The sequence below is a fragment of the Sus scrofa genome, chromosome 6, assembly GCF_054392235.1.
Source record: "Sus scrofa isolate SSC_HxYL_T2T_F1_AM1 chromosome 6, Sscrofa_HxYL_maternal_Yorkshire_Landrace_v2.0, whole genome shotgun sequence".
Classification (NCBI taxonomy): Eukaryota; Metazoa; Chordata; class Mammalia; order Artiodactyla; family Suidae; genus Sus; species Sus scrofa.
The window spans coordinates 155,434,895-155,458,278 of record NC_139388.1 but is presented as its reverse complement, the minus strand read 5'-3'; the positions used below and the strand labels follow the sequence as shown (position 1 = coordinate 155,458,278).

Genomic DNA, 23,384 nt, shown 5'->3' with positions numbered 1-23,384 from the left:
TTCTCCTCACCTTCTAGAATAGGGCAGAAGTTGGAATTTAGAAAGATGAAACCACTCAGATAATGAAGGAAACAGACCAAGGAGACATGGCCTATGTATTCCAGTTCTTACTGTGATGGGTAAACCATTTGAAATGTGGTCACAGGAAAGATAAGCTGCTTTAGGAGGCTCAGGTCCTTTTTTACAGTATTCCATAGTGAGTACAGAACCCCCTAAGGTTTTGGTTTTGTTGGAAGGATTTGGTCTTGGAACCTGACTGGCAGTTGCTAGAATGAGTAGGAAAGGTATTTTTTCCTACCTCATGTTAGATGGTAGGCTTTTTAGTGTCACAGAGTTTCCATGTGGAAATATGGTACTTTGTTGCTTAGCTTTGGTAACACAGATCTTTTGGAAGTTGATTTTTAATTTGGGATTCAAGCTTCCTACATGAACTGATGTGGCAGTAGCTGGCCTGCTCTCAGAAAAACCACATATACACCTGGGAGGAAGTATTTCTAGCCTCCAGCATACCTTTTAGCTCCTAAGTGTTGTTAAAAATAAGAATTCTCTGAACCCGGACTCCACTTTTTTTGTGTGTTTTATTTTTTGGTCAAGAAAGACGGGTTAACATGTTGCTGTTTGTATGCTGCTGTGTGACCGTGCATGTGCTCTATTGCAAGCCTGGGAAGAGAACTGCAAGGCTTGAGAGAAAAAGATACATCGTTTTTATAGATTTGGTAAATGAAATACAACCTTCCAACTTCAGAGCTGCATTCAAATATTGTGATTAAGGGACTACCAGTTATTTTTTTAAATTAGAGTACACCTATTTCAGCAAATTGGCAAATAATTAATTTCTTTGTGGTTACATTTTTCAAGGTCAGTTCCTTTAATTCCGCCAGAGGGAAATCCAATATCTTTAGTAGAATTTTACTCAGTTACCCAGAGAGATGAGAGAAGAATAGGTGCGGGTGTGACAGAAATTTTTCTGCCTAAGGTTAGCTAACTAGTCATCAATTTCTTAACAATATAAGCATAGAATGCAGAGGTTAAAAACAAAAACAAAAACAAAAAACAAAAAACCGTCTCAGGTCATGGATTTTCCATTTTTTTATTTAGCTCCTAAGTGAAGCTTTTAATTTTTTTCCTCTGTGTTATGTGAATGTCTTTAATCTTATTTTATTTAATCTTTAAACTTTATTCTTTGTTCTCATCCTTTATCATATGTCTCTACCTGCCTTGAAGGTTTGTATTACATTGTTTTATCATCTGTGCAAAACCATGTAACTTTGTGAGTATCCTTACCATAGTCTGTTAATATCTAGCATCTGATAAAAGACAAATATACAGCGAATAAGCTGTTTTCAGAACTTTTGGCTAACTTCAGAAACCACATTCTCAATTTTCGGCCAGGTTTTAAAAAAAGAATTTAAGAGCTTCTGCCTACATCCAGCCACAGGTGTAGCCATTCTGTTGAGTGAAATAGGGCATGGCAAACAGGCCACAGTTCCTATCAGAATTAGTCTTCAGCCTAACATTTTCAACAGTTTCAATATCCGTCTTCTGAAATGCATGCTGGAATGAAAACTAAAAAGGAATTTTTAATATCTTATTTTCAATTATCTAAGTGTAACTTCTGATGTCCTTTTTCCGTTGTTGTTCTCTTCCCATTGACAGAAGCTTTACTGATGGACTAGTCCAAACATGGTTATGTCACTCTTTCACACACTTAGTAAAGTATTCTTGCTCTCCAATACACATCAAGGAGTCTTCAGTAATTATGAAACCAGAAATGAAAAAGCCCGTCATCACATACTGCAGGAATATTTTATAGTAAGGACCTAAAAAGGATTTACAAGAAACAAAATTTTTAAGCTTATGACTACTCTTTCTACCACAGATAATAGGAAATGTTTTTAAAAGACTCTGGTCCCAGTCAATTTGGAAATAGTTGTCAAAATTGTCTCTGATTTGAGTAATCTGCTTCCCTTTTGCATTCTTTTTTTTTTTTTTTTTCTTTTTTTTTGGTCTTTTTAGGGTCGCACCTGCAGCATATGGAGGTTTACAGGCTAGGGGCCAAATCAGAGTTACACCCGCTGGCCTGCACCACAAGCCACAGAAACACTGGATCCTAAATCCACTGAGCAAGGCCAGGGATCAAACCTGCGTCTTCATGGATACTAGTCAGATTTGATTCCGCTGAGCCATGATGGGAACTCCCATTCTAATTTTTTGTTGGTTTGTTTCAAATATTAAATTATCTAGTAAGATTATTGTGAGCACTAGATAAGCCATTTGTCCATCTCTGATAGAGGGAAGTCTCTCTTTTAAGTGTTACCATTTCAGGAATTTTAGCCTTAATGGAAAAACCCAGCATGTTTTCTAACTGTTTCTGCTAGGAGATAGATAAATCTATAGGATTTCTCTGGAATAGCCCTTGCTTAAAAGGCTTGCCTGGATTGGCCTCTCCCCTCGATTCCTCTATTCAGTCACTTACTGAGCATTTTATATGGGCAAGCCTTTCTTGAGGCCTTGTGCCCTCAAGGGCTTGCAACTTGTTGGGAAGGCAGACAGGGATTATACACATGGAGAAATGAAATTGAAGCTGAGCCCTGTTGTTAGTAACCAGGCTGTAGGAAGCCAGAGGAAGGAGGGATTAATTCTGCCAAGAGGAAGGGCAAGTATCCTGTCTTCATCCTCTTCTACGCTGAGTTACCTTCTAAATTCAGGACCGGGATCTGCGCTGTATAAATATGACTAATAGGCATCGGGAAAGAATGCAGTTACTTTCTGTGCCTAAGTAGGGGGTTGACAAAAACAGAGGGTAAAAGCAAAGCCCAAACGGTATAAATGACTGAAATCTTCTCAAATATTTGATACGAAGCTTTGGGTAAAATGATACAGTTTTAATTAATGTCTTTAAGTGGCAGTTGAGGGTAGATAAGCCCAGTGGGCACTTGTCCTAGTTATCAAAATGTTGTTGCCATACAACTGAGAATAGTAATAGCTGGTTTGTGCAATACCAGTGGGTTAATTAAACTTTGCAGTTGTCTGTCACTCATTCCTCAGGCGGAGGGACTTTTGAGTTTGCAGTGGATCACTCCACATCATAGTTTTTAAAATTTAGCTAAGTTTGAGTCTAGAGAAAAAGAAATCAAGGCAATGGAAGATGTGGGTTTTTTTTTTTTTTAAATGATTTTTATTTTTTCCATTATAGCTGGTTTACAGTGTTCTGTCAATTTTCTGCTGTACAGAGCATGGTGACCCAGTTACACATACATGTATACATTCTTTTTTCTCACATTATCATGCTCCATCATAAGTGACTAGATATAGTTCCCAGTGCTATACAGCAGGATCTCATTGCTTATCCATTCCAAAGGCAGTAGTTTGCATGTATTAACCCCAAACTCCCAATCCATCCCACTCCCTCCCCCTTGGCAACCACAAGTCTGTTCTGCAAGTCCATGATTTTCTTTTCTGTGGAAAAGTTCATTTGTGCCATACATTGAATTCCAGATATAAGTGATAGCATATGGTATTTGCCTTTCTCTTTCTGACTTACTTCACTTAGTATGAGAGTCTCTAGTTCCATCCATGTTGCTGCACTTGGCATTGTTTTGTTCTTTTTTATGGCTGAGTAGTATTCCACTGTGTATATATACCACATCTTCCTAATCCAATCATCTGTCGATGGACATTTGGGTTGTTTCCATGTCTTGGCTATTGTGAATAGAGCTGCAGTGAACATGCGGGTGCATGTGTCTTTTTCAAGGAAAGTTTTGTCCAGATAAAGGCCCAAGAGTGGGACTGCTGGGTTATATGGTAGTTCTGTGCATAGTTTTTCTAAGGTACCTCCATACTGTTTTCTATAGTGGTTGTACCAGTTTAAATTCCCATCAACAGTGCAGGAGGGTTCGCTTTTTTCCACACCCTCTCCAGCATTTGTTGTTTGCAGACTTATTAATGATGGCCATTCTGACTGGTGTGAGGTGGTACCTCATAGTAGTGTGGTTTTTTTGTTGTTGATAACCAAAGGAATTAGTTCATCAAGGCGGAGGGCCAGTTTGAACAACATAAGCCTCAGGCGTCTTTCACAGGGAGGTTATGTGCGCTCTTTCAGTGTTGTACTTTGCTTCTAAGGACATGATGTCAATTTTCAATGTAATTTCTCAGAAAGCATTTGTACCCACTTATTTTATTTCCTCCAGGAACTTTCAAACAGCTCTTGCCGTGTGGTGAGCAGCAGGGCTATGCCTCTTTCCATGTAGGTGCCATCCTGTGCTGGGCAGTGCTGTGACTTGTGGTGGGTTATTCTGCAAGGGGTGCCCATCATCTCCCTGGCCTGCAAGCTTCCTGTCCCACAGGGAGCCCTGAGCTCGCGTGCCTTCTATTCATGGCCATCTCCAGGGCTCACAAGAGTGCTTGACACACAGTAGGTGCTCAGTCCATTTTTCTTGGTTTTATTTGTGGAATACCACGCCGACTAAATGATCAGGGTATATTATTAAGGAATTCAGGTCATGTTTCCATTTCCTTGGCTGCTACATTTATAATCTTTTAATCAGAATATGTCAACATTTCTAAAATTATTTCTGATCTGTCAGTGACATCTGAAGTTCCACTCGCCCTTTGCAATCACTTGTTTTTTGGGATGTACAATTCTTGGGAAAAAAATGACCTAGACTTCAAGAATTTAGGAATTTTCAGGGAAAGCTAGAGCTAGCTCATTTCCTTTAATAGCCTTAAAGATGAGGAAAATGAGACCCAGGTTTACAGAGCTTTGAGCCATCGATTCTGGATCCCAGATTTCCTGATTCTAAACCTGGTGTTCTTTTTTAGGACATTAAGCCAAATACCTTAAAGCTTTTCCTCTCTGTTGCTCGCACTTTTGATCTCTCATTTGTGAATACTTTCTTTAAACCAAACAGGGAATAATAAAGTACTCCAGGCGAGGGCAACTCAGAGGTGAACTTCACATGGAAATGTTACAGGCCTGCTGCAAGGTGCAGCCAACAGAAAAGGCGAGCTGGCGATCTGCCTTCCACGCAAAGGTTATTTTTCTTATTACAACAAAACTAATTAGTGGATTTTCTAATGTAAGAAAATGTTGCTGTTAGTAAAAAGTTTCATCTGTGCCAGAAAGCAGATGGTGACAGTGAACAGTGTTTTCTTTTGCCAGGTTTTGTATATGCTTTCTAAACCTGCAAGAGATTTTGCTTTTCCAGATTCAGATTTCTGATCTTTTTTATTTTTAAACAGAAATAGAAACTTATATTTAAATGTACTTGCATCATGTGGTCTGTTTGACATATCATAGTTCCTTGAAAATGTTGAGTAACATTTGATATTCTGCATGAATTTCTTCTCGAAGAGTCTTGGGACTTTTTTATGTTGTTCTGTACTTTTCTCTCCTTACGGAAATCCAGAAGCCATGCCTTGAGAGGGCCACGATAGGGAGTTTTGATGGGGTTATGAAAAGCAGTGTGTAAGATTTTCTTTATGTGGTAATCTTTTTTATTTTGTTGTGTTTTGCTTCCAATTACTGTGCAAATACCAGCTTTTCTCAGTAAGGTTCATTAGGGCCTGCCTGTATTCATGATGACGTGAGGGTTGTATACAGTTTTGAATAATTCATTTCCCTACGTGCAACCGGTGAGATGTTACTCTCTTCCTGTTCATTTAGAATTTTCTTTTTTGCCTAGTGTTTTTTTATGAAGTCCCTTCCAAATATATTTGTTTATAGTCTTCTCCTGTGAAGCCCTAAGTATGTTAGGACAATACCAGCATGGCAGCCTTCAAACAAAGCACTTTCTGATTTTAAGACCAGGTGGGAGAACGTGTGACTACAGTAGTGTAGACAGGGCAGTCTGTTTTGTATGATAAACACTCACCTCTCTGTTGACTAAGACTTTAGAAAAGTTCCTCTTTCTGTAGGACTTCCATTTAGAGGAGAAAGGGAAATCATTAACTCCTTAGATCAGTTGTTAAGGTATAGAGTAAAAATGGAAAATGAAAACCAGCCCAGTGACTTTTTTGGAGGGGGAGATCATTTGGATAAATATAATAAGAAAGACTTGGCCCAAATTTACTACATGGAAAAGCATTTTGAAATTCCGTAAATTCTGTGCTATTTTTGGAGGTGATAGCCAGCATCAAAGAAAATCACAGAGGGCCTCCATCTCTTCTTTTACATCATACCTATGATGTAAAAAAGTTCCCGTGATGTTAAAAGAAAAAAAAACAAAACCCAAAACCTCTGCTGCTCTCTTTCCGTCCATCCCACAGCACGAACCTGAAACTCAGAGACACATCGAAATGTATGATGTCACCTTTAATTCCCAAATAAACTCTGATTTTTTTTACTTGCAACTTTTCCCAGGTCTGTTGCAAATAAAATTTCCTGTCTCATTTGAAGAACTCACCCCTGTTCAAACGATGCCACTTTTTTTGTTACTGCGTTCTTTTTTCCTTTTTGCTTTTTAGGGCTGCACCTGTGGCATACGGAAATTCCCAGGCTAGGGGTCGAATCAGAGTTGCAGCTACCAGCTATACCACAGCCACAGCAACACCAGATCCAAGCCTTGTCTGTGAACTATGCCACAGCTCACGGCAGCGCTGGATCCTTAACCCACTGAGCGAGGACAGGGATCGAACACACAAGCTCATGAATATTAGTCAGGTTTGGTACCGCTGAGCCACAATAGGAACTCCCTCCTTTTTTTTTTTTTTTTTAACTGTTTCTTCTTTTCCTTTGCTTTTCCCACTTAAAATTTGTTTTTAATATTCTTTTCTAGTAACCAAAAAGTAAAATAGGACAGAGTTTAGAAGGACTCCTGAGAGATTTAAACCAAATATCATATAGTCACCTTTTATTATGCTTTACTTATCTAAAAATTGTAAATCTGAAAAGACAGGGAGATGGTGACATCACCCTGAGCCACACATTAGGGCCTTGACTGTGTGAGTGCTGCGGGGGGGTTAAACACTGCTCCCTAAAGCCCAGCAGGGGTAGAGAGCAGGGGTGAGATGATGTGATAACGGGGCGTGACTTGGGTAGAGCTGCTCGATTTTGACACTCGAGCTCCAGCTTCCCTATAAGCTTTCACCTGTCCACAGGCTTCCATCATGACCAAAAAATTGGAAAAGCCGTGGAACCCAGAGATTTCCATTTTTGTTAAATAGAAAACACACAGATAGGTCATTTCCTCTTTGTAGAACTCTCCGCCTCCTCCATCCTCCTTTTGGAGACCTAGGAAAGTGTTCTCATTCAGGGCACCACCAGTGGAGCTTGGGGGGTGGGAAGTAGCCGCTCTCACACACTCTCTCTTTTTTTTTGGCCACCCCATGGCATATGGAATTCCCTGGGCCAGGGATCAGATCCAAGTAGCTCTTTCGACCTAAGCTGCAGCTGCAGCAACACCCGATCCTTAATCCACTGTGCCTGGCGGGGATCGAATCTGCCTCCCAGCTCTCCCAAGACCCTGAGATCCCATTGTACCACAGTGGGAACTCTGGAGTAGCTACTCTTAAAAACAAGCAAAGGAGGACGTTCCCCTTGTGGCTCAGCAGAAACCAATCTGACTAGTATCCATGAGGATAAGGGTTCGATTCCTGCCCTCGGTCGGGCATCAGGCGTTGCCGTGAGCTGTGGTGTAGGCCAGCAGCTGTAGTTCCAATTTGACCTCGAGGCCAGGAACTTACATATGCCACAGGTAGGCCCCCCCAAAGCCAAAACAAAACAATAAAAACCAAGCAAAGTACACTTTAATAAATGCTCAGAGTTGAATGAGCAAATTCGTAGTCAACATTATGAGCTACTTCAGACATGAATAAAAGGTTACAGTGCCTTGCACACACAGTAGGTGATCAATAAAAGTTTGATGAACTGAAATAAGCTTCTTTCCCTAAGAATCGCTAACTGTAATAGTTCTTGAAAAGTAAATCAGAATAAAGTTTCAGTCACCCATTTAGACTTTTTGATGAGGAGCAACTGTTGAAATAGCTCCTCTGTTAGAAACGTTCCAGAAAGCTTGATTTTTTTTTTTAAAGCAGAATAAATCCAGGTAACAAATAAGAAACTTTAAAAAAAAAAAAAAAAACACATCCTGAAAATAGTTCATTTGGCTAGTCCTGCACAAACTATTGCTAGATACTGTATGGAAGACAGTTTAATTTTAGGATTGTTACTAAGCAAATTACTCATCCATACTGAATTACTGAAATGGAATTACTTATTCCCCCTCCCCCCAACATAATCACATTAAAGAACATAGGTTACATCCTAAAATGAAAATAAAAAGGACAGATAAAATGAACTTTAAATGTATGTGAAAGCACATAAGCCCAACTGGTACCTAATTGGGTTTAGATGGGTAGGAATCCATGATCTATGGTGGATTTCTGAGAACTTTTCTGGATTCAAAGCTACATAAGTAAATTCGTGTTTTAATTATCTAGGTTTATTTTTTTCTTTTTATGTAGGGTGTTTGCAGTTTTTTCATTTGTATCAACTCACACATTTTTGAAATTTTATAATTTAGGAGCGTTTTGGTTATAAGGTTCACTGACTAATCTTTTTTAGCATGTTTAAGTGCTCCATGGTATAAAGATACACAGAACTTGATGGCTTCCAAGTGTGGTTCAAACATCCAAAGCACTTGAGATTAGCACTATGTGAAGAAATTTTAAAATATTGTACTGCAATTAATTTTAAATAGTTAGCACTGCATATGTCAGGGAGAAAGCCATGATAGAATCCAAATGGAAACTCCTAAAAGTGAAATGATTCAATACATTTAAATCATTTTATCTATCATTAGACATAGAAGCAAAATATATATGATTATTTTATATAATCGTAGGGGTAGGTCGCAGATGCGGCTCAGATCTAGTATTGCTGTGGCTGTGGCTCAGATCTGGTGTCGCGATGGCTGTGGTGTAGGCTAGCATCTGCAGCTCCGATTTGACCCCCAGCACGGGAACTTCCATATGCCGCAGGTGCAGCTGTAAAAAGAAAAAAGAAAAAAATCCGAGTGTAACTTATAGTCGTCACTCAGTGTATGTGATTCCTCCTTGTCTGCGGTTCAGTATCCAGTGGGTCATGTAGACCTGTAGTATTTATTGTTGAAAAAAATCTACTTATATACAGTGGATCCACACAGTTTAAATGTGTTGTTCAAGGGTCAGCTGTGTGCGTATGTGTGTGTCTGTTTATTTGAAGGTATATTTGAAATGTTTTTTTAAAAAGTATAGTCCTCAGTCCTAGGACCTAGGACCTATATTAAATTCTTCAAGGATACTTTAGTCAGTAACTCCCAAAACATAAAATTTTCTGGTGTTCTGGATTACATGATGGATTGAAAAATAAACAGTTTCTTGGCTTCTGTAGTTAGGATTGGCCGAGTCACTGAAGATAAACATTCACAATTCATGGTGGTATATTTGTGGTCATTTATAAGGTAAAGAAGAGAAAGTCTTCAACTTAAAATGATTATTGTGGAATTCCCTTTGTGGTGCAGTGGAAATGAATCCGACAAGCGACCATGAGGTTGCAGGTTTGATCCCTGGCCTCGCTTAGTGGGTTAAGAATCTGGCATTGCCATGAGCTGTGTTGTAGGTCAAAGACACGGCTTGGATCCTGTGTTGCTGTGGCGTAGGCTGGCAGCTCTAGCTCTGATTCCACCCCTAGCCTGGGAACCTCCATATGCCACGAGTTCAGCCCCCAAAAGCAAATGATGATGATGATGATTGAATACATGTTATTTTTTCTTTTTTAAAATAATTCAGGGAATTTTATTATATGTGCAGTTTGTACAGCCATTGTCACAACCTAATTTGAGAACATTTACGTTCTAAAGCCCCAGTCCACCCCTCTCTTCCCTCCACCTTTGGTAACCATAAGTTTTTCAAAGTCTATGAGTCTGTTTCTGTTCTGCAAATAAGTTCACTTATATTCTTTTTTTAGATGCCACATATAAGTGATATCATATGTTTGTCTCTCACTGTCTAACTTCACTTAGTATGCTAATTTCAGCATCCATGATGCTGCAAATGCCATTATTTCATTCTTTTTTATGGCTGAATAATATTCCATTGTCTATCTCTGCCACATCTTCTTTATCCATTCCTCTGTGGATGGACATTTAGGTTGCTTCCATGTCTTGGTTATTGTATGTAGTGCTGAACATTGGGGTACACACATCTTTTCAAGTCATGTTTGTCTCTGGATGGATGCCCAGGATTGGGATTCTTGGATCATATGAAATCATATGTAATTGTACTTATGATCAGCTGCTCACATCACCAAGTTGCTTTTCATGAAATGTGGGTCCTAGCCTTGAGTGCAGCCAAGAAGACCAGCAGCAGCCAGACTGCTAAGGGTCTGTTCAAATTAGAACTCCAGGGATGCAAAGAACCCTTACAGGATACCTGACCCTTCTCATTTTGCTCCTTAGTTTAGGACCAGAAAGCCAAGCCCATGAATCCACATGGGATCTAGCACCACCCAGCCGTATAGTCTCCCCAAAGCCAGAAAACTCACCCAGAAGCATCCACTGACATCTCCCAAGATAGGCCCTGTGAAAGAGCTATTTTTTCACCTTCTGATTTTAATGCCATTTCCACAAAAACCTATTAGTTTCTATATGTTCCAGATACTGTGCTCTGTGCAGTAAAAATAACGGGACAAGAAATAAAAGTAACTAGCCGACGTGATTCTTTAACCAGTTTAAACACTTTGAGGAACCTGCTTCCATGCAGTGTACAGTCAGAGTTATAGTTCCTATAATTTACGAGGCATTTTCAATCATGCCATTCAGTTGTCATCACCCTCAAAGGCATTTGGGAGATGGGTAGATTGAAGTTCAGAGAAGGGAAGGGGCTTGCCTAGATCACAAAGTGAATATAAATGGCCAAGAAAGGACTCAAACCCTGGTTTTCTAATACTAGGTCCTTTACCTTTTTCATTGTTACCACAGCTACCTGTGTTAAACCGTCATTGCTGTTCAAGAGACACCAGGCCTGACTAGGAATTACATGAATGAAACTATTTCTAAGAGGGGAAAAACCTGGTTTTGAAAAGCCATTTTGATACTTTGCACCATTCCCAGCAGTACTAATTATGCAGTGATGTAGCTCTTGTTTTTCACTTGCAAGGACTCTGCCTAAACCTCTTCATATCTTACTAGAAAAAGTAATCCCAACTGTTCCCACCTACAGTTAGCATTCAGGCTGCTGTGCTTTCCGCTACAAGGCTCCAGCTAGTGGTACAGGTCTGATTGCTGTAGGTCTGAGTGGTACAGGGTAGTACGAGAATAAAAGCCATTACAAGGGTTCACAGTTAACAGTTTGCTCTACATTAATTTCACCAGGACACAGGACTTAATGAAGAGGGGATGCCACTGAATCTTGATGTTATTATCATTGTCCTGATTCACTGAGAGCTCCTTGAGAGCAGAGACCTTGCCTTTTTAAATTTCGTATCTCCAGGAGGAACACAGTGAGAAAGGCTCAGAGTAGGTGCGTTGAAAAAAAGAAGTAAAAAAGGAAGCAGTGCTTTTTCAGGAGAATGTTCCAGGATCATTGTCCCTTTGGTTAGCAGTCATGGCGTGAACAGTGCTAACACTGCAGAATCCCAGGCTTGTCCAAAATCTCTAGTGCTACTTCTCCCCGGTGATGGGAGTCATGGACACACTGAGAGTCCTTTTTTCTCAAATGCTTCAGAAAAACAAAACAAACAGACAAACAAACACCACAAGAAAGAAGGAAAAAAAGAAGCAACATCCCCCAAACTGCCTGATTTAGCCAACCACAGAATCTTCAACCTTCTCATTAAGGCGTCTGCATTTTTTTTTTTTTTTTTTTAGGCAAATGCCATTCTTACCCTCTTCTTTGGGCAGCATTATTTTCCGGCTGTGGATATGACAGTGTTCAGGTCCAGTGATTAGATCTCTGAGAGTTTGGTTGTGTAGTCACGGGGTTGAAATCTCCTCCACCATGCTTTCTCCCTGTGCCCCATCCCTCCCCTTCCTCCCCTTCCTCCATCACCAATTCTTAATTCTCGTTCTTCCTTTTTCCTTTCCAAGCAGGAAAATGTCCCAGTAAACCCCGCCACCTTGTCATGCAAGTTCCATGGGCGCCTTAGCTCTGGGGGTCTTCTTCTTGAGGCCTTCACCTTACTTTTAGACAGTTGTCATTATCTTTGTCTAAAGGTCATAGCTAAATTGAATAAAAGGAAAGCTGTGTTTTCCTGTCGATGCACAAAGGCAGTATTGACTTCCCTAATCCAGTTTGCTGAGGGGTGAGAGAATTAAATTAGATATCTAAGCACAGAAATTGAGAGCCTTTGAAAACAAAGATAAGGAGACAAGACTGTATTTTCCCTTTTCCTGGGAGCTCTGGGCTCAAGATTTTGCAGGTGTGTCATCTGATCCATGGCTTGCATCGATCAAAACTGTGCCAATGCATATTTAATTAGCAAGGGGACCCTGGATGCATTATAGCCATCATCCCTATATTGAATGGACTGTCAGACTTTCTGCACACTTCTCCACCCCCACCCTCCCCTCAACCCATGCCCCCTCCCTTGCCTCCTTGTTTGGGAAGCTTCTGCATTTTGTCTGAGCAGCTAAAAAGTTTCTTTGTTTTTAGCTGCTGATGCATACAGCACCACTGAGGAGAATACAAACAAGTAGAGTCCTAAAGTGTTTATTTTGTCTAGGAAGACAAGCTCAACCAATTTGATGCCTTTGGTAAAGATTTTCAAACGCTGTAGAAAACCAACAATAAAAATGAAAAGAAATACAGTGTTCAACTCTTCATGTATAGATTTTTGTTAGGTCAATTGTATTAGGATTTTTTAAAAAAAGAGGATCCAGGAAATACGAGAGTAAAAGAATAATTTTGCTATTATAGTAGAAAGTATTTTTTAAAACTCTCTGGTGTTGATCATAGCTAGAGTGTGTTAGCAAACGTTTTTATTTATCAGTCCACATTTCATGATAAAAGTCGTCGTTCTGTCCTGAGTCTTATCTTGCCATCAGGGAATTCAATGCATGTAGAAAAGTTAAGATAGAAGGTGGGCAAAAAGTTAGAGTTAGATGCTTTTTTTTTTTTTTTTTTTTTTTTAAGTTTCAGAGGTTTCATAGAAAGAAACATCTATTGGTGAGGATTCTTAGTTTGATGGGAGGTTTGGAGTTTTGCCTCCAACAGGTTATTTTATGGGATATGGTCACCGTTGATTTTCACACAGGTTACAAAGCCTGAGTACCCAACAGTGTTGTCTGATAAACAGACATAATGCACCAAGTCTGCCTAGAATAAAGAGCAACAGACTGTGAGCACATATTTAGGACTCGTTTAAACTCATCAGCATAGTCTAGCTCATAGTTCTCTAGTCTACTTTTGAGGTAGCTTCTTGCTGGTAAAGTAACAAGGAATTTTTTTTTTTTTTTTTTTTTTTTATCCTTGCTACAGTTTGCTGTGGAGACTCATGGGAAGTTCATTTGCATACATCTTGTTACAATGACTGACTACTTCCTGGCTTAGACAAAGTGTTGCCTGATAAACAGACTTAACACACAAATGTCTGTCTGGAATAAACAACTGGCAAGCTGAGATTTACATTTCCATTATCAGAGATAATCTCTTTCCCAGTATATGGGAATTAAGAATCTTTATTTTAAAACCAGGACTGTGATTGCTGGTATTTTACACGAGAATCATGTCATGCGTGGGTTGGGGTTGAATTTTGTGGCTTTTTTTTTTTTTTTTTTTTTTAAGAAACAAAAATGTATACAGATGGGAAGATTTATATTGCAAAGGTGTAAATGTATATTTCTTTTGCAGGGGAACTTATAGTTTCAAAGCCAGGTTTTCTTTCATTGTTTTATGTGATCCACACAGCAATTCTATTAAATTAGGCAGAATAGTCATTAGTGTCTTCATTTTATAGATGAAAAAAAAACCCAGGATCTAGATCAGTTGAATAAGATAGCTGAGATTTTTTTTTTAGGGCTCCGTCTTTGTACCATGTCATTCTCCTTTCAGTTGTGAAATATGAATACACAGAAAGTTAATGCTTAAAATACTAACCATTTAAATAGCATGGTTATCCTCAATGGAAATAATTTTATTATTTTAATACATTTTTATAGATATCCAGATACAGGAAAATAATGTGTCTAGATTATAACTAAATTATGCATCATTTCCAGTTGATACATTTGTTTTTATAGCATGTAAAAGTATACAGGGAAATTTTCAACTTCCAGCTGTATAGATGACTATATAAATAATCGTCCAGTGTATTTTCTTCTGTTTTAAGAACCCCAAGAGCTTACTGTTAAAATTAATTTTGTTTGTGAAAAAAGTGACTCAAAAGGGGAAATTGGCACAATTCCGATATGGGGTGATGTTACAGCTTTTTAGGCAGGTCTTTGTTTACGCATGCGTGGGTAGGTAACCAGTTTGACTCAGTGCGAGTTCTGAATTGATCAACAGGTCATCCTCACATGTTAACGCGGCTCTTGTTATGAGGAAAACAAAATTCAAAGCGGTTACCTAAACATTTTACTGATTTTAGTCACAGACCCTTGTCAAAGAAAATATGAGAAATTCTAAATTAAGTCAGAGTATTGTGCTTGCACATTTTTTTTATAATCACCGTGTTCTTGCAATGGACTTCATTTATAATTTCACTGAAAAAGCTGATCATGATTTGAAATCAGCCTGATTTGTAGATTGAAGGTTTAAAGATTGAGTCATTCTGTTTTTCCTTTCAGAGTGACTGAATTTGTCATTTTCAAACCTTAAAATGATTCCCCCTCAGTGTCATAACACAACAAGGGTGACACCATTTTACTTTTCTCTCAGCGTGTTCAAACTGTGCATCATTCCACAATCTCCCTGTGCACGTAGAAAAATAACACGTTTATGAGTAGGTGATAAGACAGTTGAATCACTCTTCAACCTAAACAGTCGTATCATCATACACAGCCCCGACAAAACAGATGGGCCTTGAATACCAGCATTAATGCCAAAAAATCTAATTCCTGCAAATTTAATATTTCACAAATTCTTCCTCAGAAAGGCATTTTTAAAAAGTTTCCGGGAAGAAAATGGTAGTGATCTAGATCATATAACACTTTGAAGTCTGGCCCTGAAAATGCCATGCCCAGGAGTGGCTAAGGGGTGGATCTCCTGAGCAGCTGGCAGCCCCCAGGGTGGTCTGGTGGAGCCCTTCCAAGTCGCTGCTGCATGAACACAGCCTTCCCGCTCCATCCGAATCCGGATTAGGGGAGACAAGGCAAACTAGCCTGGTCCTTTTGGAATGAGGGTTTTCCTGCTCCCCCATCTCCCCATCTCCTTTCTGGTAAAGACGGATTTGCTGTGCATAACCTTGATTACTGCGGTTATCATACCCACAGGCGATTCTAGCTTACTGGGAAAGATACACAGATCAAATTTGGTATTTGCAGTATACGGTAAAGATAAGACTTGCTATTTAAAGAACCACCGAGTCTTTCCATTTTAAAAGATCAGAAAACTTTTATGGTCTGACTCACCTCATGACGTGTTTCAAAAGCTGTGTTATTGCATATTAACTTGTATTAAGTGGGCCACCATTGTATACATGAATTGACATTAAATATTGGTTTGGTTTTTCACTGAGCTTAAAGCGAAAGCTTAAAGTCTATCCATTCTCTGAAAATGTGGATAATAATCGAATATTTTTGGTGGTTCAGATGTAACGATGGTGTTTCGAAATTCTGCGTGTTCTTTGCCAGACCGTGATGGATAATGTTATATTTAGCAGATAGCACTGTATTCATCAGTGTTTACTTGTAAGCTGCAGGTTGTATATACATATGTGTACCTGTGCGGTGACATTCCACGTGCTCAAACAAAGGTTTTTAAAAATATTTCTTCATGCCTTGGTCTTTAAGGTTGTGGTGACCCTGGGAAAAAACAGACAATATTCCTAAAGATTATATAAAGTCTTATAATAATATTTCTTTTATAGCTATGAAACCAATAAGCAAAAGATGACTATCATAGCCATTTTTCTAGATGTCTTTACTATTAACGTCTTATGATACCGAATGATCAAAATAGAGTCATCCTAAGCTTTACACTACCACTCAGAAATAGAATTATGTTAACATCATGGATATAGAAAAATGAACCTTGGATTCTTTGCCTTGACTCTTGCAAACTACTCGTCTTCCCAAACCTCTGGAAGAGACAAAAATCTACCTAAATTTTGAATGTCTTTAAGGGCTACAATTCTGGAGGGTAACTGCTTATTATATTCAGAGTATAATCACCCCATTCCTTATTTTCTTCTACCCCAGGAATGTTCCAGCGCTTCATTTATTTGCAGGAAGGGATTCATTCCTGATTTTGCCTTTCCTTTTCAGCTACACACAACAACTCCATCTCTTTTAGGCGACATTTTCACTTTCTTTCACTCGACTGACTTGTTTTTGTTTCTGAATTCCTTCTGATTTCTTCCTGCCACCTTTTAATTTGAGAGATTCAAAGCTGGATGCAAAAATTCTGACAAAGGCTTTTCAGACTTCATCTTTAGCCAAATCAATATTCATGTAGCGAGGTTGAACTTAGGTGAAATGATTTTCCCTGTGCAACCAGAATTTGTACTTCTATGGTTCATAGACTTTTGCTGATATCATGTTGACCGAATAGGAATGACACAGGTTGGTTGGTTTTGGGGTGGGAAGGGTTCCTCCCCACTGTGTGGCCGCCCTCCCTTTATCAGCTATTCACAATAGCTGTGGTTGGGATTTTGAAGCCCTCTTCGGGCGTCAGGACATGGCAGCGTTCTCTTACTTTTGTTTTTTTTCGAATGTGCAAAATATTTCTGCCATCCATCATTTCAGCTGGCACTCATTTCTGGGGGGCCTTTTATGTGTCAGACACTGTCCTCAGCTCTTATTATTCCGACGAGCCTCTGTGGTGTGTCAGCCAGGGGATCAGAGGGGTGATTGTCTGCAACTTCTAAACGCTGCCTAAGACTTCCCACCCAGGAACCAGAGGGATGTGCCTGTCTGTCCCTTGCCAGGCCCCATGAAGGGGGACGTAACACAGAAATAAAGACCTTTTCTGCCTTCCTCTTTCCTTCTCTAAGTTCCCATGTGCTTTTAGGTGTGAACTTAGTATATTTTCAGTCCCTGGCAGTGGTTTAGCATTAGAAAACTGAACAAGTGCAAATTCACAGTATCTCTTTCGTTCAGCAATTATCAAATCCTTGGCTGGGCCAGGTACCCTTGGAAGGGCTTGGGGAATAAGACGAGAGTAAGAAAGGAATTCTTTTCTTTTGGAGCTCAAATTCTCATAGGCGTTCGTTGTACCTTAGTACAACATGGTATAAGTCATACTGTGAGAGATGTATGGTCCGCGAAGCGGGATGGGAGAGGAAAAGTTTAATGCTGGATTGAGCACAAGGAAGATTTAACAACATTCTGTCTTTGCTTTGTGCCTCTAGAACAGAAAATACATGGACGTGATGTCTCCTTTTTTGCCTGATCAGTTTTACCGTATTGACATGTTTTTATCACTCTTCATCATCCCAAAAGAAGTATTCTGTGAGGTCCCAAGCAGAAGGGAGCAGAATTGAGGTTAGGGGAGCTAGATACTTGGCAAAGTAGCAAATCCAGTACAAAGTTTCCGTTCCTGCATCACGCAAGCTTGTGGAAACAGAGGCTAGTAGGTAGGCATTAGGATTTATTTTATTCCTTTCCCCAGTGATTATATTGATAGCGAAATATCTTTGTCTGAGTACTCCAGCAATATAGCTGTAGGCGCCATAAAAATGCATAGATAGATGGCCACCCGTTCAATTAAGAGGTCTCAATCCAGCCTCCTGTATGGAAACCCTGTCTATTTTAGGTTTAAATTTCTGCTCATAAATTTTTTAGAAACCAAAAGAAAAATTGCTTTTCAAGGTTAGGTTGAAGTCTAAGTTTCCTTAAAGAAAAAGCAAACCCCTAGATGGGAAAAATAAATTGATAACCCTAATGTACTTCCTCACAATAGCATTTCCAGTGCCATCATTTAAACACAGTTTAAATAATATTCTCTTCCTTGTAATGTACAGATCTTCTGGCTTTCATTCAGGGACCCAGAGAAAGTCACTGCCATGTGTGTGGGGGGAGTGCTCAGATACGAGAAGAGCATCTAGTTCTGTGCGAGTGGATTTTTTTATCTGGAGCCTCTAATTATTTCAGGTGGTGGGAATCAAGTGACCGTGTGATAACTGTCCCCAAAAGTAAGACAAAAAGTTACTTAGGCTTCTGACCTCTCTCTACCAAGTATGTAAAAGAGAAAAATAAATGAATTGTTATTCACCTTCATGATAGTGTTTTAATGCAAATGCTTAGGAAAGAGATCTTTTCATTTGTATCAATTATGTATGGGTAGAAATTAATTTCTGATTCTGGTCAGCTGGTTGGCTCCATACCTAACAGCATCGATGACTTTTTGCAGCCCTAGAGAAAATATCCACGAGTCCTCAACGTAGAATTGCACCGGGACAGGGTAGTTTTGTTCCTTGTTGGTTTAAAAATGAAACAGCATTAAATGGCCCATGGTGAAAAATACTTACTAAAGTTTTCAGATCATTTAACTTTTCTTGTAGATCTTTGGCTTTCCCTATCCGTTACCAGGATGGTGTATTTTAGTATGCGGTCCTTGAGTGGCTAACAGTGTCTCCAGCTTTTGAATAAAACTGGAGAAATTAAATTCCGTTTTCAGTTTGGCTACATGCCTCCTCCTCCAGTGTTTGTGTCTGAGCTTTCACAAGAGTGCTGCGGCCCCTTTCAGACCAACTCTGAGCTGTTTTCCTGCTGCTCAGTCGTTTGCTGCTTGTTTGCTTCTTTTTCTGTGGCTGGGAACGTTACACTTTCTCTGAACATACCTGTCGCCATCTTTTGTTGCTGTCCATGTTTTCTATAATTATGCTATCTTTTATAAATATAGGGTGGCAAATGTAAAAGAAAATTTAAAAGAACAAAGAAGTCCATCTTTAGATTATTAAAATAATTTTTGGTGTTTCTCATTGTTTTTTAACCTTAATATTAATAGGTAAATATCAGAACAGTAATTGGCTATGGTATATTTAAATTAATTGAGATTAAAAATATTTTTTCCTTTTCTTCACGAAGAAATGATTACTCAGAAAGATATTAGACCTAGCAAAAGAACATCGGCAAAGCTATGATATCGGAAGTTAGGTTTGCTAGTCTTACTCCAAAGAAAATGTTCTGTTTGGCAAAATTTTATTTGTCTATTTTGGGATATGACCAGGAAGAATTTTAACTTTCCCTACAACAAACTTAGATATTTTCTTTATAATTTTAATTGTGGATATTAAGGGTTTAAAAATTTCCAGTGCAAAAATAATGATGGTATGCTTTTTCGCCTAAAACATGTTTAGTTACTTCTAAGAATGTTTAAATTTTTAATTTTTAATGGCAAAATTACAGAGTATTCCTTTAGAAAAAGAGAAGGTAATCATGCCATCTTTTTAAATCACCTGTTATAAAAGTAATATTAATTTTTGGACTTAAAATTTCACCTATGGTCCAATATAAATTTGCATTCCAGTTTTCAGTGCAGACTTTGGATTTAACTTTGTGGTTCATTCTCAAGAATTTCTCTAAAATTTTTTAACCTGTACTGCTTTTGTTTGTGTTTTCACTGTGGCTATTCTTACATTATGATAAAAGCTATCACTTTGCCAGACTTAAATAAAAACTTATATTTTCACATTTTCTGCTGTTTGAACCCTTGATTCAATCTAGAATTTTTGCTGTAGTCATCAGGTTAAGAGCATCTGAAAAAAATTTTAAATAGATGTTTTAAAAATAGTACTTCCCGATAATTAAAATCTTCATTTGCCTAAAAGCAGGGAGCATTTCTAAAGTAATAAATTAGCACTTCTTGACCTAGGGTCATTCGTAGTGCTACTTCTTTTTTGCAGTATCTCCAAGGAAGAGAATGGTAAAGCTATAACTCTGTTGAAATAGAAGTAATATTTTCAATTTAATCACAGTTAAGTGTCATGACCTTTTGATCTTGCATTGAACTTCTTGCTGAAATGTGGTCAAATTTCAGACAGCTCCTTCTAACCCTGTGAAGTCAAGGTTAAGTTCAGAGTCAGGCTTTCCACAGATACAGAGGTTTTCCTTAAAAAAAAAAAAAAAAAGTTTTTCGATAATGTTATATACTGTTTCAAGTCTCAGAAAAGGCTTTACGTAAAAAATTCTGTCCTTGAGCTCTTCTGTCTGACCTTTTTTTGCCCGTAAAATGAATCACAAATATACTTCTAATTCTGTGAAATTTTTTGATCTAATTTAGTTTCATCTCATTTTAAAATTAGATGGCATTTTATTTGAAATTATCCCAGTTAGAAGTTACAAAATAATTGAATTAGTTTCTTTAGCTGGAAAATGATTGTATTTGTTTAAATAAAAAATGAATGGAATCCCATAAAGGTGTGCAAGAACCTGTTTTCGCTCACAAGCTCTTTTAGGATCTTCCAAATGCATCAGGGTGAGAGAAAAATAGCACCTAACGAAGTGGGGGAACTGTGTATCTTTCAGAAAGACGCCTTTGAGTGATCCTGTTCTTTTAAGTAAATGCACTAGAATATTAGGATTCTAGTATTTAATGGTGTTAGTCTGCGTAGTCTGTTGCTGTAATACAGAGCTAAATATCAACAGAACTTGTTTCTGTTGTTTGGGTTGCTTTTATATACCAGCTTCAAAATATGTTTTGACACTTTATTATGTTCTGAATCAAGCTTCAGATGTGTGTAATGAAGGATGAAGTCTTTATCAGACTCTAGTGTATAAATAATGGAGAAGAGCAGTTTGGAAATGGTCTCTCTCTGTCAGAGGATGGTTTCTGAAGAGTTTCAAGTTATGATCTGGCACAGGCCAAGCGCCACTGGAGGTGTAAACAGAACCAAGTCCTCTCGGAAGGCATGGGCCGCTGAGGCTGCTGTTTTCCTCCCTTTTCTTTGCTCTCCTCTTTTTTTTCCCGTCATCATGTCACTTCTGCAACGGTCTCATTCCTCGTGTACATGCTGAACCTTTTGAGAAAGTCTGGCACCTCTGATCCACGTTCTTTCACAGACCCTGTAATTTTTGGCTGTATTTTTATGTTTTTCAGATTCAAGTCAATCTGAAAGTCCCAGCCAGCCAAGTGACGCTGACATTAAGGACCAGCCAGAAAATGGTAAGTTTAGTTTGGGACGCCGGTTGCTGCTTTGAAAGTCCACAGTCGCCAGCAGCCAACCATGAGCAAGGATTTTGAGGTCTGCCCCTCTGGGTGGCCCACAGTAGGAGCGACTTTGAGGACTCAGGGAGTTTTCTGGGTCACTCCAGCAGCGCCAGGCCCTTCCTCTCAGCCACAGACCCTCCCAGGGTACTCCCAAGAATCCGAGTTCCCAAGAAAGTTGATTGCTGTGAGAGGTGGGGTTGATGTATCAGATCAGAGTCTTTTACAGCATAAGTGAGGAGCCAACTCCCTTTCATTTCAGTTCCTTTTAAGGTGGCAAGTGGCCCACAGTCTTCTTCACTAGCGACTTAAGTTTATTGACTGACAAGTATTTTTGAAGCCTTTTGGAAGCCTTTGCTAATAATTGCTATAAGAAAATTATCTCTGCCTTTGAAGGAGTTTTCACTTTAAATGGTCTAAAATAAACACCTGGCAGTATTAAAGTCATCAATTGCTTAATTTCTGTTCTGTATATGTATATATATATATATATGTATATATAAAACATGGAATACACACTTTATGCATATGATAATATTCACTAAAATGCTAATGTGTGCTATATGCACTCTAAGGACAAGAAAGCCTGTCACAGGTTAGAATCTTAAGCCTGAGTAAAACGATCAGTTTCAGTAAAAACTGAGAAGGTGACTAACGGTGCCCATCGTACGTTAAACATTGTATTATGCATTTTCATACATACCATCTCATGAAATTCCAAAGTGCTCATCCTTGGTGAGAGAACTGAACGCTCTAGTGGGAACTTGACCTTGAGGGACCTTTGAGGAAACGATGACATCATGGCCGAAAACTCAGGCTGTAGGGTCAGAGCTGTGTTCAAATTCTGCCTCTACTCTTTCTTTCCTTTGTAGTTTTGAATGGATTATTTAACCCCCTGGAGTATTGATTTATTCCTCACTTTTGAAGTGGTTTAGTAATAATATTACTTTCACGTTGAAGAATTATAACATACTTATCACCATAGTATTGTTCATAGACTTTATACCAAAAAAAAAAAATAGAAAAAGCTGACTGTTGTTAATATTATTCATATTATTTTTCTAGTCAGTGTAATTCTACCATGCCGTTTTTCAGTTGCTTAGAATGACCTCATTCTTATGACTCTTTTTCTTTTTGTTGTTTCATACATTTTTCCATTTTGATCTCTTTCCGGTCTTTTGGAATAGATAGGTAAACTGACTTACATCAGTATTGTGGGGTGGAGGATTGAATGTACCACATTAGATATCCTGTCCCTGATTTCTCAGGATTTGTTTCATTTCCCAAGCCTGGGAAATTATAACAGTGTCGGGCTCCCATATTAAATACAGACTATCTGGCCATTCCTCTCCTCGTTCTGGTATTATGGTGGTATTTCCTTATCAAAATTGTCTTTTCACAGCAGAAATTTTTTTAAAAAGAGAGAGACAGAGACCTCTGAAGGCTTGTTTTTAGTGTCAGAAACAGCTACATCTTCTTTTTTGTTGACATTTTGAAAAGCGGTATTTATAGATTAATTTCACTCTTTATTTCCCACTTGACGTATAGGTGATGCCTTCTCTTCTACGTTGCGGATTTTTCATATGTCGTATTTATCTGTATTCTGCCTGAAGTTGTGTCCGGAGACACTTCCTTTATTTTCACCGTTAGGAACGGGTGGGCTGCCGGGGTGTGTGGTTCACGTATTTAGGTCTGGCCGCCCCTCCAGCGGGCCTGCGATTCATCTGTCTTCATAAAATGGCCGACAAGCTGTTCACATGCAAATATAAATTGAGAGCATGAGAGGCCTGGCATGCCTTTCTGGAGCTGCCTGTAATACCGATATTGTGCATTTCCCATTCCAAAAAACAACCGGGATTGAGCCTGGATTTTTCGGCCAAAGCCATAGAGCTCCTTGCCAAGTTCATTTTTAACCCCAGATTACTTGGTGCCACCTCAAGGATTCACAGTGCCATTTGGGAAGGATCATGTGAGTTCAAAGAAAGAAGGTATTAATATCCAGGAGAGACAGTAATAAATTCCTGTGTTTCAAGTGTCTATTTATTTCAGAGAAAGAGAAGTAGAACTTGTTTTATCTTAGACAATTCCAACTGGAGCTTAGA

General features: G+C 38.8%; 1 protein-coding gene across 29 annotated transcripts in view; it reads left to right on the top strand.

The window, feature by feature from the left end:
• Nucleotides 1-23,384, top strand: part of NFIA (nuclear factor I A) — a 598,742-nt gene that overhangs the window by 382,779 nt on the left and 192,579 nt on the right. For all 29 annotated transcript variants that reach the window (XR_014808131.1, XR_014808132.1, XM_084964865.1 and 26 more), the window contains one exon: nt 21,175-21,240. Coding sequence is in view for 26 of the 29 variants with exons in the window: in XM_084964865.1 (XP_084820991.1) it covers nt 21,175-21,240 (66 nt within the window). In the remaining 3 variants the exon portion in view is untranslated. The remainder of the gene's footprint in view (nt 1-21,174; nt 21,241-23,384) is intronic.